Below are 19,457 nucleotides of genomic sequence, written 5' to 3' on the forward strand. Positions count from 1 at the left end.
TAATACCAGAAGTTCCACTTCTAAGGTCACATAAACAGGAAAATCAAAGTGTTTCAAACAGAGTGTAAAAATACCTTTAACACTATTTAATCTTAATAGTGAATCACTTTAATGTCTACTGAGTCTATTCTCAAGGTAGGAGAATTAATTCGAGAAAAAATTTTCTACTGATGGATGGTAGGCTCTTTTTATATCTTTTCAACATTTGCATAAGTATTTTGTTTTAAAATATTTGACCTGTAAAACATACTTTGTTAGTGAGAGGAAACAGTTTTAGCATACTACTGAGAAGCAAAGATCCACAGAACAGTGTAATTTTAAAGCACTGCTTATTAACCAATGAGTTCCATGTTGTGTTAGTACCAACATACCTCATCTGATTTCTATAAATGTAATTTCATTCTATTGTAATTTAATTATTCTTGCCATTCAAAATAAGATTAACTCATTAATAAACCTAAGAAATGTTTGTAAATAATGAAACACTTATTCTCAAAAAAAAAAATCAAAGTTAGCCAAGACAAGTTTAGAGAGGTAAAGGTTACTAATGAATGAGATTTAATAAAACGTGTATTTTAAACTTAGTCACTTTTCAGAAAGTCCATCCATCTCTTGCTGCCATTTGATCTTCGATCAAGTGAGATTGGGATAAATATATTTTTACTTTTTGCATTTTTTCAACCAAATTGTATTAATTGTGCATGTCCAATTAGTGAAATTTTCTGCTTCTTACCAAGGGGTACATCTTTTGAAATTGATACTTAATTCACATTGACACTATTTAGTTGAAGATGTATTGTTTATGTTATTTACATGATTTATGTTGGTACATGCTATTGAAAAGAAATCACATTCAGAAGTTCGTCGTTCACTCTAACTTTTCCCCTGTTTTGCTGACATGTTTTCATAAACAAATGAAGGTCTGGTAAATAAAAAGATTCACATTTCTTTTTTTTTTTTTTACGTTTTTTAATCTTAATATTGTTGCCATTCAAAACAAGACATGCATTTTCAAAAATACGAAACATTTGTGTATACAGCAACATTTATTTTTGTTTTTCATAAAAGCAAAGTTAATGAAGACCAGTATGATCTGAATCTAATGAAATTACAGTCCCTGTCCTAGTATCCAATAGCAAAATAGCATTTGAAATATTTTCTCCCCGGACCTTTCCCCATTTTGTTCAGTGAGAGTTCTCATCTGCTGGCTTTGTTTTAGGCCTCATGGGCATAGTACACTCACACACTCACACAGACCTACACAAATGTTGCAGAACACATATTGCAGGAAGACACTGCATTCTTGATCCCAGGCAAAACTAGAGCATAAGAGGCCTTAGCTGCAAATGTAGTCCAAAAAAATTAAAGTAGTAAATACACATAGAACAAAAGCTCTATTCTAGTTGTGCAAGGAACATAATACTCTTAAATTACTTTCTGGTTTCCATGGGGACCTTTTTGTTCTAAGATACCAATCATTAGGTTTAACAGAGCCACTTAATATTATTTCTAAATCAAGTGAAACGATTTCTCAACTGGGTAAAATGTCAATTACTGGTAGTATTTTTAAAGGTGCTAAAATCCAAACTACTTGGGAACGCTGCTCTATGGGTACAATTAAATCTAGAGGTCAGTATAGAGGAGCCCCTCCTCCCCTCTTCAGGCAGATAAAAGCTCAAAGCATCTCTATTTTGGGGGGGGGACTACTTTACAGGATATCCGCTTTTAAAATTCATTCTAAACTCAAAATAGTGGCAAGAATTTTAAATTGCGATGAGAATTCTCAGGCTCACAAAAGATATGTTCTCCCTCCCTTGGGCCAGTTTTGGTACCTTTCTCAGACATTCTTATAGAACATCTGGGCTTCTGTGTAAGCATATGTTCTATATGATATATATAGATAAACACACACACACACACAGGCCAATCTGTTTGGGCGTAAATGATGTGCCTGGGGCTAGGAGATGTGGCTCCTTTATTTTGCAGAATGCCTAAGTATTGTTTGTCTCACAATACTGGGAGCGGAGCAGGAGCCTGGTGGGAGCCTGGAGCCTTAAGCCCTGGGCTGTGGTCTGGGGGAGGGGATGGGGTTGCGGGGTCACAAGCTCTTAGCTTTTAGCCTCAGCATGACCACAAGTTTTAAAGCATGAAGGGATCACGTGCTTTTCTTTGAGCTGTTAGTTATTCTGACTTTTTGGGTGTGTGTGTGTGTGTGAAATGCTTTGTTCTTTAGCTTTTTTTGATTGTCTAGGTATTTTGGCTGATGATTACTGGTTTTTTTTTTTCAAAAGAAAAAAAGACAAAAATAAATTACTTCGTGTGTCGAAGTGTCCTCATTTTTAAAATAACCAATATCTTGTACTTAATTTTACCTTGCGTTAGGCAGGTAGTGAGATGGAATAAATTATTTTCGCCAGTTGGGAACTTGATCCAGACATTCTATATGTTGCAAGCCTTTAAAAAAAGTTAAGAACAAGAAAATATCCTGGTAAAGCAATCTCAAAATACCTTATTCCGGGTATTGTTCTGGCTTTAAAGGGAAGGAGGGGTGGGGGGAGGAGGGGTAGGAGTTGGGGGGGCGAGTAGGAAGACTCTGGGAGGATGTCTTGTTTAATGAACTGTTTAAAACTTTTGGAAAATTTTAAGCTAGTGAAATCCCTCAATATGGTATTTCCATTTGAAAGCCTCTACTTAAATATTTCACTTTTGGGGAGCTACTTCTGCTTGTTCCCTTTTAATGGGATGATTTCATCTTTTCCAACTCCCTTCTGTCTCTCAAACCAAGACGCACAGAGTAGGGACGCCAAATTAAGACTTTTGATGATAATGAGATTTATCTGGGAACATTTTCCCAAATCGGGGTAATGGGTCTTTTTGTTCTGATGGTGAAGAGGATGAGGATATGTTTACTCATTGACCGGGAGCTCTGGCTGCAGCTGCAGGACACAATTAATTATGCTAATAGTTTGTGAGGAGCGGATGTAACTCCCCCACCCCCCGTTTTCTCGGGGTGGGGGGGGAGTTTGGCAAAAGGGGAAGGAGACGCCCTGGGGTCGGATCACATGATATTATCTTCGCGCCACTTTCGCAAAAACCCTTTTTTCCTCCAGGTTTTGCTCGAGCTCAAAGGTACTGTTCTTATCTTGCTTTAATAAAATGTTTCTTAAAGTCGGGCTTAAGCTCCCTTCCCTCCCCCTCTTCTGTCCACTGCCTAGTAGTTACCATTAAAGGTCGAAAGTCGCATTGCAGTCGGTGCCATCACACAGGAGGGGTCTGGTTGGATGGTAAACTTGGGGCTGCGTAGTTTCCAGAAAGTACCGGACGCGCCGGGGTGGGCGGCAAGGTCGGTCTGCGCGTTTTCTGTAAAGGGGAGAAAGCCCACCTGTAGCGGTGACTCCTGCTGGAGAACTGAGTGTGGCTTGCGTGGCATCCGCCGCGGAGTCCCCAGGGGCGCTGGCCGTTCAGGTTGCACCCCATCGTGGGCCAGGGGCGGGAGAGGCCAGGCTTTTGTGATCGGCTTGCCTGAGCTACTACTGTGCACCAGGTCGAGAGTCACATGGCGCCCTTGTCCTCTTCTGGGCTTTGGGGCTGCCACCACCTCCCGCGGTAACAGTCGTGGAGAGGGAAGGGTCCGGCTTCGATTGGCACCCCCGTCCGTCCTTACCCCCGCGGGCCTTCCAGCACTCTCCACCCCGGGCCCCTCCGGCTCGCCGCAGCAACTTGCTCCCGCGCCACCCCCTCCCCGCCCCCCGAACTCCCTCCGGCGCCCGCGTCCGCTTGGGTAGTGGAGTAGGTACAGTCTGACGAGCGCATTTTGCCCGGTGTTCAGTCTGGTATGCACCATTCCATCTTTATTGTGCTTCTGAAACTGAGACATCGTCTTACTTTTCAGAGTGTACTTGGGCTTTGGCCTTTAAGCAGTCCGCCCTCAATTGGTTCTCATTAGCCGCAGAATGAGAAGAGAAAGCAAGATAATTGCACCGTATCTTCCTTGCATTTGTGCGTGTACTCGGTGGCAGCTACCGTTAGCGATGCCTGCCAAGAAGCCCTGATTTAGTGGCTGAGGCGGGGCGGGGGGGGGGCGCCTGGCAAAGGCGAAATCCTCCGAACAGTAGCACAAGGTGCCAGAGGTTAAAACTTTCACATGTGCAGAGGGTGGAAATGCTGCGTCTGTGTTTCTTTCCTCTCTGGGCCTTCGGAACACTTTCAGTCTAGCGGCGGGGCGGCGCGCATGCGCGCGCCGGATGGGGGACACCCCGGTCCCACGGCTCCGTGGGCCTCGTCTGTCTCCGGTGGGGGGATGGGACGAGCGCCGGCGGAGCGGACGGGGTGGCGGCGAGCGCGCGGCCCTGGACTCCGCGCCGGCTGTACCGGCTCCCGCCCGGCCCGCGGCCCAGGCGCGCCTTTAAATAAAGCCTGCAGCTCGGGGCAGCGGGGAAGATGCCGGCTGCGCCCGGCCCGTGGGTAAGTGCGCCTCGGTGGGGTTTGCGCTGTGGCGGGGTGGGGGTTCCGTTTCCTAATTCCTGTGCGGCCGGGTGGGCGGGGGCGGGCTTTTTTCCCTGGGCTATTAAAGGCGGAGGGGCGGGCTTTTCCCAGGGATATAGCTTCGGACTGAGGGCCGAGGGCACCGAGCGCTCCTCAAGTGGTGGCCGCGGGGCCGATCGCCCGCGCCGTCGGGTCGGGGGCGCTCGGCTGACGCGTGCGCCCGCCGCCCCCAGGAGTCTCCGGGACGCGTCCCCTCGCTTCGCTTCCTCGCCGGGCTGGGCGGGCAGGCAGCGCTCGCCCCCGGCCGCCGGTCCCCGGAGCGCTCGGGCTGTGTGTCGCGCGGGCGCCGGGAGCGGGCTGGCCGGCGCGGGGTCGCCGCGCGCGTGCCACCTGCGAGGGCCGGGCGCTGGCAGAAGCGGGGACCTTCGTGGGGGCAGCCGGGAGCGGGGTGACTTGACTGCCGGGTGGGAGGGGACGGGGTTGGGGGGGGACGGAGCGGGCGGGACTTGCGAGCTGATACGCAGAGTGCAGTTTGGGGGAGTAGCGGGGAGCGCGCGGAAAGCGGGGCCCCCTTTCTCCTCCGTCGCTGACTTTTAGGCTCCGGGAGGATTGGGGGGGCACGGGCCGAGGGGGGTGCACGTGGAGGGGAGAAAAGGACTCCCCTCCCCCTTGGCTTCTCTCCCACCAACCCGGGAATGGAGGGGGAGGGAGGCGTGGGCTTGGCGCGTTTTTGGTGCTTTGAATGGAGAACTCCGTTTCCCATGATGCTTTGTTTCTTTCTCTTTAATCTCGGCGGCGGCGGCTGCAGCACGAGGACGGGAGCGCGTGGTGCGAGCAGCTGGAGCACACCCCGGGCGCGGGCGCCCCGGGCCTTCAACCCGGCACTAGGTGAGCGTGTGCGACACGCGGAAGGGGCCTGGGGGTCCGCAGAGGCGCGCGTGGACGGCGTGGGGGGCTTTGCCTTCTCTTTTGCATTCGAAGACCTTACAGTGGCCGCCCGGCGTGCGCGATGTGTACCAGATGACCGGCGAACTCCGGAGAGGTGGTAAGTGTGCCGGGCGCGCCCTCCGACCCTGCTGGGGCGCAGTTTTGCCGAGTGGAGTCGGCAAATACTCTGCGCTAAGAGTCCGGTTGGGAGTATGGTTTTTGTTGTTTTTTTGTTTTGTTTTGTTTTGTTTTGTTTTGTTTGTTTTAAGCAGAGACTAAATAACTTTGTGGGACTAGAAACTCGATTTAAAGAAGAAAAAGGGTACTCCTGGTTCTTTTTTTTTTTTCCTCTATTAACTTGAATCTTCCTCCCCCATAGAAAATTTGAGTTTACATTTAAGTGTAATGATGATGAATCAGTCGAATTTTAATTTAAAGATGGGATTAGTGGCATATGGGGTACCATGACGGCAACCCGACATGTAAAACTCCCTCATTTGGTAAACCTACTACAGATTTTGGACTCTGATTTTTGCCTCTTTTGACAAAACTTAACCCATCGTGGAAGAGGTAGGGAAACCTTCTGAGCCCTTTTCAAATGGGGGCTCACTTCCTTCCTGCATGTTCTTAGGTAAAATAAGCACTTGGAAATGGGAGAAGGTTTTACTTATGGACGATAATGACATGAAGGAAAGGAGAGCTAATCTGCCTTCTTTGGGTTTAATGGAGAAAATGGGTCCATAAATGTTTAAACAGAACAAGAGCCCTTTGAAATAGATCAAAATGTGACATCTCTGGGCCATCTGTGCATTATTTGAAGGGCGCGGGAGGCTAAGTTTCTTAAACCAGCTCTAAAATTTCTCATTTTCTATTAATGGGGTGGGGGCGGGGACTATGCATTTAATCTAACAGTCACGTTTTGTATAGAGGCTCCACCTCAAGAAGCACGTACCCTGATTCGTGCATGCATCCTGCTCTGGACACGCCTCTTAAATCAGGATGCAGATGATGAGCCTGCAGACGCACTGAGATGCAGATCTCAAGTTTTCTGAAGTCCCCAATCGGCTTATACTTCAGAATCCGGCTTTTGCACCCGCCAGTGTTATTTGCGTGCAATGCTGTGTAAATAATTCAGATGATGACTATTTCTCCGGCTTTGGCTGCAGCTCCAAAACCAAAGGCCAGCTTGTTTCAGGAATATTAACTAGTAGTTTACTTGTGCGGTGCCTAACAGCTTTTGTTTTTGTTGTCTGTGTCCGTGTGTGTTTTTTAACCAGGCGAATTCGAATGGATCTGGGAGGATGGAGAAGAGGGGCTCATGGAAGAGCCTCATGCTCCAAGAGTGGGCCTTGGCCGTGTAAAAGTGCTTACAGTGCAGGTAGCATTCTGCGATCTACTGCAATGCAAGCACTTCTTACATTACTGGGGCGATGGGATCGGACGCCAAGAACCAGATTCTGTGCGTCGCTGTGCTGCCGATGGCTGTGGCGCTCCTTCCTACCCTCCTCATCACGTGTGACCTGTGTTAAGGTGCATCTAGTGCAGTTAGTGAAGCCGCTTAGAACCTACTGCCCTAAATGCCCCTTCCGGCACAGGCTGCCTCGTGCTCATCATTAAACAGTTCTCCTCGAGGAATCTCTGGAATGGGACGAAGTCGAAGGTCTGTGTTTGGGTGGTTTCATCATTCGATGGGAGCAGGCGGGGGTGGGGGGGCAGGTTGCACGGCAGGGGGGCATCGCGGGCCGCGTGTACGGAAGAGAAGATGGGGTCTGAGGGGTACCAAAGTGCTCACAGTGCAGGTAGTCTGGGCTTTTCTCTACTGTAGTGTGGGCACTTCCGGTAACCCTCGGACAGCGAGTCTTAGCACGCCGGAGAGAATGTTGGTGAAATACCCTGCCGCTTCCGGTTAGTTTTGCAGGTTTGCATTTCAGCGTACTTGTGCATATAGGGCTGTGCAAATCCATGCAAAACTGACCGTGATCATGTGTGTGCCGTCGGTGGCTCTGTGACTCAAGGCGTGCCTCTTCAGCCTTCATGCCCATTCATCCGCGGGTGGGGATTTGTGGCATTACTTGTGTTCCATATAAAGTATTGCACTTGTCCCGGCCTGTGGAAGAAAGGAGGATTTTATCGTCTTCTTTTTCTTCTTTGAAACTGCAGAGGTTGCAAGTTTTGATACTTTGGTAATTGCAACATGACCTGTTTTGCTGTTGTCGGGTGGATCACGATGCAATTTTGATGAGTATAATAGGAGAAAAATTGCACGGTATCCATCTGTAAACCGCAGGACCTTCATTGACGACTGTCTGTGTCAGGGTGAAAGTAAGATGGTAATCCTTTCTCTAGTTCCTGCTGTTAATGAGTATTTTGGAATGTATCTAGATTTAAAAAAAACCTTATTAAGATTTTTGAATAAAATATTTGAAATTATGAAGTGTGTTTTGGCACTCTGGTAAATGATCTGATTGTTAATGAATGTAATTGGACCTCAAGTTTGCAAAATAAATGAAATTTTAAAATCTGAAAAATTGATTTTTTTTCTTTTTTAAGATTAACAATGCTAGAGAATTTTTAAAAAGATGTGGTGGTGGTGGCGGCGGTGGCAGTGGCAGTGGCAGTGGTGGTCCTTAAAAGAAAGGTTAGGCATACTTGCTTATCAAGTTGCAACTACAAAAAGCAGCAAGACACCTAATTTTGGGAATTGACCAGGCTAACATATTTTGGACAACATGTGCCCATTTTAAGTACATGTGCTTATCCATATGAAGGGGTTCAAAGTTGTAAACGAGTGTGACACCCGTGCTTCCGGAACTGGGCATGCTTGGGATCCAATATGGGAGAAGAGTACTTGTTAAACACGCTTTGGGATTCTGATGAAAGCTTTGGGTGGAGCGGCCACTGGATGGAGAGATGCAGCCTTTACTTCAGAGGCTAGTATGTGTTGGACACCTGGATGTGGGCCTATTGTTAGGTTTGGGTTTCAGGGGGCTCTATAGGGTCGCCCACCTTGAGCAGAAATTATTACGCCCTGCTAGTTAGCTGTTTGAGACCTCACAAGGTAGACAAAGTGAGTATTGATTAATAACAAAGTGTTAAATGTAGTCAGCCAGTTGCCACATAGATGAGGCCATTTGAATCCTCCAGTGGTTCTTAAACCCTAGCACTTGTTAAAACCTAGGTGGCCACTCCTTCAGAGGTTGGGGTGGGGCCTAGGGATTTGCATTTGTAACCTAGGTTACAGATGAGGCTGCTGCTGCTGGCCAGGAGACCATACTTGGAGAACCACTGCTTAAAAAGAATCTGAAGATGTCAGCTTCTAGGACAAATATAGTTAGCAGAGGAAGTTACCTATTTTTAATTTTACATTTAATCTTTAGCTTACCCCAGAAAGATGTTGGCAAACTCAAGAGGGTCTCTGTGTGTGTCATTCTTCTTTCCTGTTGACATGAAACTTTGGAATTTTCAGAGCCCTTTAATTTTCCCTTATGCCATGGGTTCAATTTAATCAGTAGAAGGGGCTCTTACTGAATTGTGCTTTACCCTTGAGCTAGTTGCCTAGGTCTTCCGTTTCCTCATTAGGGGAAACAGCAGAACACTGGTCTACCTCAAGGATGGGTGGGTTAAGTGCGTTCTCTGGAGGTAGTGGTTGGGGGGGATGGATTTTAATTCGCGATGAAGTGAAATCTTAATGAAAAGAGACTTTTGGTAGTAAAGTCTGTCTTCCAGTATTAAGTATGTGTGTGTGATTTTTTAAAAGTGACTAATGCTTGAGGCAATTATACAAGCATAAAGAACTCTACAGATATTTCCTGTGCTGTCTAATGCTTACTACTTTGTTGGTGCCTAATCATAGTGAAGTTTGATGTGGCAGCAAAGCAAAGGTCTCCCTCCCCTCTAATAAAGTAGCTCAGTAAAAGAGGGGATTAAAGCTTATTTGTTATAATCCTTAACACCACCAAACCTCCGCTTTAATAATACAAGTTTATTGTCTCTAGTGGTTCACTGGTGCTTTACCAATGGTGGCTAGTATGCAGACAGTTATTGGAATTTCCACTTTTAATGGGCATGTGTGGAGGAGCCGTGTTCCTTAGGGGTAGGCCACTCTGCCTGTTAGAGTCCCCATTCATCCAACTGCAATCAGGGTTGAGCTGGATGATCCTAGGGCCTCCTCTGGCCTCAAAAATTCTGATCTGTCCTTGTTAAAGTTACAAGTCTCAAATGATCCTAAAAGTGCTTTGCACCTAATTCATTTGTTTAGAGATTTTGGGGAAAGGGGTATTTGAAATAATTAGTTATGGGCAAAATTAGTAATGTATACATAGAACACGTAAGGTTTACTCATTTCTAAAGAATTGCAGTAAGTTCAGTGGAAGTGTTACCAGGTATATGTTGTGTCTCAGCTGAATTTAGAGTGTAGTTTAATATCTTCTGGGTTTTCAAGGTCATCAGCGTGGGCATTAATTCTCCCTAGATGGAAGAGTCAGTGTGGCACAGGCTTAGCTCAAACATGTGTTGACTTGGAAGTTGCTCTTTTGACAGTCCCCACTCACTTCAGCTTGGAAATGAGGGACAAATAGCAAAATGGGTAAAGCTAAAATTTTACCCGAGAGAGTCCAGCTTTCTTCAGAAACTGCGGACACTGAAGCCCAGGAAGAAGTGACTTGCTAGAGGTTTTGATAAATAATCAGGGACCGATATGATGAGTGCCATGCTGGAAGTGTGAAGGCAGGGAGCAAGACACAGGACTCTGGTTGGGATGGGGAGTATGGCTGGGTCAGGAAGTGCTTCCCTAGGGAGGGAGGCTGTGGGGGCTCAAGGCAGGCAAGAAGGCCTTCAAAGGGTCTAAAGGAGGGTCCTTGTCAGGAGGAGAGGAGAGTTTATGCAAAAAGCAAAGGAAAGAAGAGGTCAGATCAAGGCTCCTCCAAAGAACTGCACTTGGTTCAAAATGTCTGCTGTGTGTGAGAGGATAGGGAGGTTAGGACCAGATCTTGGAGCTTCGTTCTGTATAGAAAGGGAAGTCACTTAAGAGTTCTAAGCCAGGAAATAACAAACGTTGGAGAGGATGTGGAGAAAGGGGAACCCTCTTGCACTGTTGGTGGGAATGTGAACTCGCACAGCCACTCTGGAAAAATGTGTGGAGGTTCCTCAAAGAGTTAAAAATAGACCTGCCCTAGGACCCAGCAATTGCACTGCTGGGGATTTACCCCAAAGATACAGATGCAGTGAAACGCCGCGACACCTGCACCCCGATGTTTATAGCAGCAATGTCCACAGTAGCCAAACTGTGGAAGGAGCCTCGGTGTCCATCGAAAGATGAAAGGATAAAGAAGATGTGGTCTATGTATACAATGGAATATTACTCAGCCATTAGAAACGATGAATACCCACCATTGGCTTCGACGTGGATGGAATTGAAGGTATTATGCTGAGTGAAGTAAGTCAGTCGAAGGACAATCATATGGTTTCACTCATACAGGGAATATAAAAAATAGTGAAAGGGATTATAGGAGAGAGAAAATGAGTGGGAAAAATTAGAGAGGGTGACAGAACATGAGAGACTCCTAACTCTGGGAAACAAACAAGGGGTAGTGGAAGGGGAGGTGGACGGGGGGTTGGGGTGACTGGGTGACAGGCACTGGGGGGCACTTGATGGGATGAGCACTAGGTATTACGCTATATGTTGGCAAATCAAACTCCAATAAAAATAAACAAAAAATTTTGAATTTGAACACATAAAAATCTCACAACAAAAATCATCTTAAGGGGCACCTGGGTGGTGCAGTTAGTTGAGTGTCCAACCCTTGGTTTCAGTTCAGGTGGTGATCTCAGGGTTGTGAGATTGAGCCTGGTGTTGGGCTTCATGCTCTGCGTGGAGTCCGCTTAAGATTCTCTCTCCCTCTGCTTCTGCGCTTCCTGCTTGTGCTCTCTCTCTCTCTCAAATAAATAAATCCTTTTTTTTTTTTTAAAACAGCCACTTCTTTTATTTTATTTTATTTATTTATGATAGTCACAGAGAGAGAGAGAGAGAGAGAGGCAGAGACACAGGCAGAGGGAGAAGCAGGCTCCATGCACCCGGAGCCCGATGTGGGATTTGATCCCGGGTCTCCAGGATCGCGCCCTGGGCCAAAGGCAGGCGCCAAACCGCTGCGCCACCCAGGGATCCCACTAAATCCTTTTTTAAAACAAAAATTTATTCATGAAAGACACACAGAAAGAGGCAGAGACACAGAGAGAAAAGCAGGCCCCTCTCAGGGAGCCCAATGCGGGACTCGATCCCTGGGTCTGGGATCACATGCTGAGCCGAAGGCAGACGCCTAACCACAGAGCCAGCCACCCAGGAGCCCCTCAAATATGTAAATAAAAAAAAATCTTAAAAGGCAAAAGACAAACTCAGAAATCATAGTGTTTAGTATATAGAAATAGTAAACTTCCTCCTCCCTCCCCCCTTCCAGGAATGTTTACTGAGCATCATGTGCCAGGTGCTCTCTTAGTGCTAGAGAATCAGTATGAACAAAACAAAGTCCCTGTCTTCATGCTTCTCATACTCTAGTGAAGGGAAACAGATAAAATATTTAGTATGTCAGATGGTAAATGCTATGCAGAAAAATAAAGCAAACCTATTAGTTTGCTAGGGCTGCCATGACAAACTGGGTAGCTTAAAACAACAGAAATTTATCCTGTCATAGTTCTGGAAGCTAGAAGTCCAAAATCAAGGTATTGGCAGGCTCTTTGAAGGCCCTAGGGGCCAGCAGGCCTTGGCATTCCTTGGTTTATATATGCATCACTCGAATCTCTGTCCTCACAAGATACTCTTCCTGTATCTCTCTGTGTGTCTCTGTATAAGGACACCAGTCACTGGATTTGGGACCTAACCAAATCCAGTGTGATCCCATCTCAACTTGATTATGTCTGCAAAGATTCTATTTCCAAATAAAGTCACATTCACAGGTATGGGATTTAGGACTGGAACATACCTTTTGAAGCGACACAATTCAACCTGGTATAGCAAGATAAGGACTAGTTCTGGGATTGGCTGCTAGATCAAAATACAACAATCAGGGGGGTTCTCATTGATGAGGTGACAATTGAGTAGAGAGGAGGTGCCCATGATGGAATGGCAATTTCTGACTCTACAAAAAACTGCATCATCATAAGTGTTAACATTCACTGAGCACTTTGTGTTTCCGACACTGCCACAATAAATACTTTACCTGCATTATCTCATAATTTTCACAATCCTGTAAGACACAAATATTCTGTAAAATAAATCTATTATTATTTCCAGTTTAGAGATGAATAAACTGCAGTGCAGAAGGGTCAAGTAATTTGTCCAAGTTGGCACACATCTAGTAAGCCAAGAATCAAGTCCATATCCTTATGTCTCCGGAGTCTCAGCCAATAGAATAATGGATATAAAAGAAGGAAATCCCTGGGATGCCTGAGTGGCTCAGTCGGTTAAGCATCTGCCTTTGGCTCAGATCAGGCTCAGTGGTTGAGTGTCTGCTTTCGGCTCAGGGCGTGATCCCGGGGTCCTTGGATGGAGTCCTGCATAAGGCTCCCTGCTCAGCGGTGAGTCTGCTTCTCCCTTTCTCTGCTCATGCTCTCTCTCAAATAAATAAGATCTTTTTAAAAAAGAAGGAATTCCCAAGTGATAACTTTTCAAAAGTTCATTCTCAGTAGTAATCAATGTAAATTAAAAGAATGGTAAGATTTGTTTTTCACATATGCACTGTAGTTAAAAAGATTGGGGATAGGATTATATACTATAAAATTCCACATATATGAAGTTCTAGAATAGGTTAAATTGATCTCTGGCAGAGAAAAATCAGAACAGTGGTTGCCTCTTGGGAGCATGGGGGTGTCCCAGTTGTGAAGGGGCATGGGAGACCTTTCTGGGGTGATGGAAGTATTCTGTGTCTGGACAGAGGTTTGGGTTCCATGGGGTATATGTAGTTGTCAAAAGTCACCAAAAGGTTACACTAAAGAGTCATGCATTTCACTGTATGTTCATTTTACCTGAAATAACAACAACAACAACAAACAGAAAAAACAAAAACAAAACAAAAAACCCCCAAAACCCAAATGAAATGCTGAATTCTAGTTAATGATGATATGCATGGGAAAGCCTTGAGGGATGAATGCTTATTTTGAAACTTACTTTGAAATGCACACAAAATTAAGATTGTCTGATGGGTGAATGGGTATATGCTTAAGTCAGTAGAGCAAGCTGTTAACAGTAGAGCCTATGTGATGGGGATATGCATGTTCACTGGACAATTCTTTTAGGTTTTCTTTATGTTTGGGAATTTTTATAATGAAATATTGGGAGAAAAACATAATTGGAAGAAGGAAGACTCTAGATCATTATAATAGTGACTAGCGTGCCAGGCACTATGCTAGTGCTTCACGAGCAGTGTATATTTTAATACAATAACCTATGATGTAACGCGTTCTTTTAAAAAAATTATTTGTGAGAGGCACAGACAGAGAGAGAGGCAGAGACACAGGCAGAGGGAGATGCAGGCTCCCCACAAGGAGCCTGATATGGGACTCGATCCCAGCACTCCGGGATCACACCCTGAGCCAAAAGCAGACACTCAACCACTGAGCCACCCAGGCGTCCCAGAAGTGGGATAATCTTGCCGGTAGTTCATCTAAATCATGGCTTCTCAGCCTTTTGGCTAAGCTCAAGTGTAGGGTAGTTCATCTAATTATAATGTAGTGGCACCTGGAGTAACAATTTCCAAGCCCACACACTTGATCCCTACTCCTTGCAGTCTTTCTGGAATGGCTCCCAAATTTCTGGTAAGCCCAGCTGAGATACAAAGGAAGAGTAGGTGGTGGTGGTAGGTAGAGTGTTGTGGGAAGTGAGGTGTTATGGTAGAGGTGATGGAGAGAGATGTGAACTCGTTTTTGTATATGAGGTTAAAGAGGTCTTTGGAAGATCGTGGGACAGATGAGGACAGCAGGTACTAGAACTGAGGACATAGATCTGATTCTGGGTAGCTGTTGAAGCCCCGGCAGTTGAGAAGACCAGAGAGCGCCCAGGACAGAACCTCATTTCAAGAGAAGATGAAGAGAGTGCTCAGCCTAGCCACGGGTAGAAGAAACAGCACAAGAACCTGGTGATCACAGAGCCCAACATTTGTTGAGAATACCAATTTCCTGTCATTTACACTTAAGAATATTTGTTCCTGTGTTGGTAGATGCCTGAATATTTCTATACTGAAACACCTTTATATAGCCTACCTTCTATAGGAAAATAAGAGAAAAATCTCCTCGTGAGTTACATTCACCATATCCAATGGTGAATATTTTTTTTTTGTTAAAGATTTTGTCTTTAGATGAACTCTACACCCAACCTGGTGTTTGTACTTAAAATCCCCAAATCAAGAGTCGCAGGTTCTATTACCAACTGAGCCAGCCAGGCAGCCCTCTGATGGCGAATATTTTTTTTAATTTTTTTTATTTTATTTATGTTAGGCACACAGTGAGAGAGAGAGAGAGAGAGAGGCAGAGACACAGGCAGAGGGAGAAGCAGGCTCCATGCCCCGGGAGCCCGACGTGGGATTCGATCCCGGGTCTCCAGGATCGCGCCCTTTGCCAAAGGCAGGCGCTAAACCGCTGCGCCACCCAGGGATCCCTGATGGTGAATATTTTTAACAAGGCAAAGGAAAAGCAATTTCACTTTGGGAATCATAAAATCATTTCTGTTCATGGTGAAGTGGGGGCTCTTCTATATTATTCCAGGAATTCCTCTTGTTCTCCAAGGATTTTTCCAGCCCTAGAGTCCTTCGATTGTGTGCCAGAGCAAGTTGTTTTAGGAGAACCAAGTTGCCAAACTGCATCTGTTTTATAGTGACTCCTGTTCTTTTGTTGCTTTGAGTGATTTATGGAGTATTGTGCTTAAACACAGTATTATAGATGCTGGAAGTCTGGGATGGTTTCTCGACTGACTTGTCAGAAGCAGTTATAATTACTATCTATAATATTGGTTTTTAAAGGATATCAAATTTGATTTTAGTACAGCCATTTGACAAAGGCTTAAGCATCTCTAATTTGTTTAAATTGCTTTGGCCACCAAACCAGGGATATTACTAGATCTATTTCTAGGAGCTGCTCAGAAGCACTGACTGGGAAATGGGCTGTTCCAGCCATTGCTTCTAATTTATTTCAAGCATACCCCACGGTTTTCTGTATTGAAAATTTTGAAAAAAAAAACAACATAGTTTAGCTTAATGCCCAAGTTTTTAATTTTGACAGAGCTCTTAAATTTTAGGATTAGGACTGACTGTACTGAATATAATTGGAAATGAGTATACCTGTTTTGGGGCAAAAACATATCTTCAATAACTTTTTTAAAAAAGATGTTATTTATTTATTCATGAGAGACATAGAGAGAGAGGCAGAGACATAGGCAGAGAGAGAAGCAGGCTCCATGCAGGGAGCCTGATGTGGGACTCAATTTCGGTACTCCAGGATCACGCCCTGGGCTCAAGGCAGATGCTCTACCACTGAGCCACCCAGGCGTCCCATATCTTCAATAACTTTTTTTAAAGATAAAAACTTCATGATGCCCCTAATTTTTTAGGTGCTGATTTATACCATGGTTGGTTCAGACTAAATACAAGCTAAGAGATTGGTAATCTTTAATATTAATAATTGGAAGCATATTTGAATAAATAGTGATTCTTGAACCTGAGAATCATCTTACCTCAGAAACCAAGAATATTGTATTTGTGTCATCAAGTTGACCAACTTGCCTTTTCTCCCTGGCCCAACAGTGTGATCCTCCCCACATTTCAGACTATACCTGAAACATGGCTTAAACTTTTACTTGTCGGTACATTATTAACAATAAGTACTTAAAGGTTTGACTACCTTAGTGGGGTGTGTGTCTCTGTGTGTGTGTGTGTGTGTGTGTGTGTGTGTGTGTGTGTGTGTCTTGTGATGGGATAACCAGTCAGTAGGGGTTTCAGTTCTGCTGAATTGATTTTTTAATCATCACCCCAGGCAACCACCGGTCTAAGCAAGAAAATAGTAGCAAAGGAATCCATAGCCTCGAATTCTAGTCTGAGCTTGCTAGCAACTTTGCTATGTGACCTTGGGCATGAAAATTAAACTCTGCTGGTCCCTTACTTGCAAGTGGAGTTAATCGCAGCACCCTTTCCATTCCACAGGATTGTTCCCCTGTTCCACTCCGAGGAGCAATCAAGGTGCCAGATCCTTGCACAGAACAAGGGTCCAGCGGTAGTTATCTTCCATCACTTACTGCTGAAGGTTAAATTAGTGATAGGGAAATCTAGCTGGAGCCAATTGGCAGAATTAGAGGACATTAATTTGCTATTTTGCCAGCTGATTATTTTAGAGGCAGGCTTATCCAGATTTCATGATGACAAGGCCCTACATTGAAGGCATCCTGGTTCAATCCCAAAGTGTAAGTATGTATAATTTTTGCTAATTTTATTTGTGTGTGTGTGGGGGGGACTTGATTTGCCCACTAAATTCCTGGATTATTAAACTGATTAAGTAGCTAAGTAACTGCCAAAGCAGATTGTGTGACCTTAAGTCATTTCCAGGAGAACACTGACTGCTCGAGCTAGAAGGGGAAAGGAATGCACATTTATGGAGTGCTTACTACATGCTAGAGGTTTTACACACATCATCTCTTTGGATCATCACAAGGATCTTGGCAGGTAGGGATTATGCCCACTGAGGCTCAGAACAGTTGCCTGTCATAATTTTTTAAACTACTGCAGTTTGGCTGAGGTCACAAATCTAGTAAAATAATAAATTGGCTTAAATGTCACTTTTTAAAAAGATTTTATTTATTTATTCATGAGAGACACACAGAGGCAGAGACATAGGCAGAGGGAGAGGCAGGCTTCCCGCGGGGAGCCTAATGGGGAACTCGATCCCAGGACCGATCACACCCTGAGCCAAAGGCACTCAACCTCTGAGCCACCCAGGCACCCTAAATGTCTCTTCTTTAGAGGAACCTTATTTGACCACTTTGTAGAAAGTAGACCTTCCCCTCCCCCATCCCCACATGCCATTTCTATCATAGTGCTTACTGTGTGATACTTATTTCAATTTATAGTTATTTGTTTGTTTGCTTGTCTCTTGCCTGTTTCCCCAACTAGAATGTAAGCTTCCTTCATAGGGGCAGGCACTACCCCATTATTGGCTTTGTTCACCACTTGTCTCCAGGACCCCACTCAGTGACTGGCACATTACAGACACTCTGTAAGCATTCATTTGGTGAATAAAATATGAATGAATAAAAAAGCTTGTCTGACACCAAACTCCTTTTTTCTTTCCATTACATCACATTGACTTACGTGTTTATAGATGGAAAAGCTGGGGCTCAGAGATGTTAAACAACTTGCCCAGGAAGCCTGCTATACTTCAGACCCCAAAGGCTGAACACGATCCAAAGTCCTGTGACTATAGCAACTCACACTGGTCCCCAGTTGTTTGTATTTTAGTTTACTATGGAACCATCAAACAAGCAGCATAAAAGATCTGGAATCAAAGATATAAATGAGGGAGCAGATGCAGTCCCCAGTGACTGGCTAGCTTCTTGCAGAGGTCTGGTGGTCAAGGCAGTCCTCCGGTGGCAAGAAGCCTGCCAGGCAGGAAGAGCCCCGGAGCAGGGCTTACAACCTTCTGTAATATTCTGCTGGGAGTGGCCACATCCTTCCTACAATGGAGGAAAGTGGCAATTTACTTAACCTCTCTGTGACTCAGTCTCCTTACCTATACAATGCAAATAAGAAGTGTTTTATGGACATTAAATGCATTAATATCTATAAAGTACTAAGAAAGCGTCTGACACATAGTGACATATTAGGGCTTACTAAGTAAGATAAATACAAATGCAAATAAAGTACAGGGGCACCTGGGTGGTTCAGCCAGTTACACGTCTAACTCTTGATTTCAGCTCAGCTCATGATCTCAAGAGCTGAGATTGAGCCCCATGTTGGGCTTTGCACTGGGAATGGAGTCTGCTTAAGATTCTCTCTCTCTCTCTCTCCCTGCCTCTGTGCCTCCCCTCTCTAAAAATAAATAAAAAAATAATTAAAAATAAAGTACAAAGAGAGTTTCAGGTAGGGTGGCTTGACCTCTTTCTCTCTTTCTCTCTAAAGATTTTATTTATTTATTCATGAGAGACACAGAGAGAGAGGCAGAGACATAGGCAGAGGGAGAGGCAGGCAGGGAGACTGATGTGAAACTCAATCCCAGGACTCTGGGATCATGACATAAACTGAAGGCAGATGCTTAACCACAGAGCCACCCAGGTGCCCCCCTCCTTTTAAGTAGGCTGCATGCCCAACTCAGAGCTCAACAAGGGGCCTGAACCCATGACCCTGAGATCAATACCTGAGCTGAGATCAAGAGTTGGATGCTTGGGACGCATGGGTGGCTCAACGGCCTCTCTGCCTCTCTCTTTCTGTCTCTCATGAATAAATAAAATCTTTAAAAAAAAGAGTTGGATGCTTAACTGACTGAGCCACCTAGGCACCCTGACCCACCTTTTAAAAATTTATTTTTAAGTAATCTGTACACACAATGTGGGGCTCAAACTCACAACCCCAGGATCAAGCCAGCCAGGAATCTCTGGCTTGACCCATCTTAATGCCTTAATTTGGGGTCTTTGATTGTCAATTGGGATTTTTCCCTTAATGAGAATGCATCTCTGATTTTATCATTTTCCTCAGAGGTTTTTCCTCCTAAGTCCAAAATCAACTTTACAGAAACATACTTTATAGTCAGCTTTATTAAAACAAAGAGTTTCTTTGGGCTCACACCAGAAAGGTTCAAAGAGGCCCAGGGAGCCCAGGGGTTAAATTAGACCATCTTGAGAGAGAACAGAGGAAAGCTAGAATTATATGCTTCAACAGGTGTTTTATGATGGAAACTCATTAAACTACATGAACACGTGAAAATAATACCCTGCACTTGTATGATACTTTTCACTTTTTCCTTCAAAGTACTTTCACGTCTAGAATTTCATTTGTTCTCATAAGGGCTGTGTGTGGTAG

General features: G+C 44.8%; 1 protein-coding gene across 1 annotated transcript; it reads right to left on the minus strand.

Annotated features, from left to right (window-relative positions):
* Positions 1–522: 522 nt before the first annotated feature.
* Positions 523–4,073, minus strand: LOC144308038 (uncharacterized). Its single transcript, XM_077888182.1, has 2 exons — positions 3,223–4,073; positions 523–2,454 (listed from the first exon to the last, which is right to left on the minus strand). The coding sequence occupies exons 1-2, from the start codon at positions 3,875–3,877 to the stop codon at positions 2,405–2,407; spliced, it is 705 nt and encodes a 234-aa protein (XP_077744308.1). The 5' UTR covers positions 3,878–4,073; the 3' UTR covers positions 523–2,404.
* Positions 4,074–19,457: the final 15,384 nt, after the last annotated feature.

Source organism: Canis aureus, chromosome X (genome assembly GCF_053574225.1).
Source record: "Canis aureus isolate CA01 chromosome X, VMU_Caureus_v.1.0, whole genome shotgun sequence".
NCBI classification, from domain to species: domain Eukaryota; kingdom Metazoa; phylum Chordata; class Mammalia; order Carnivora; family Canidae; genus Canis; species Canis aureus.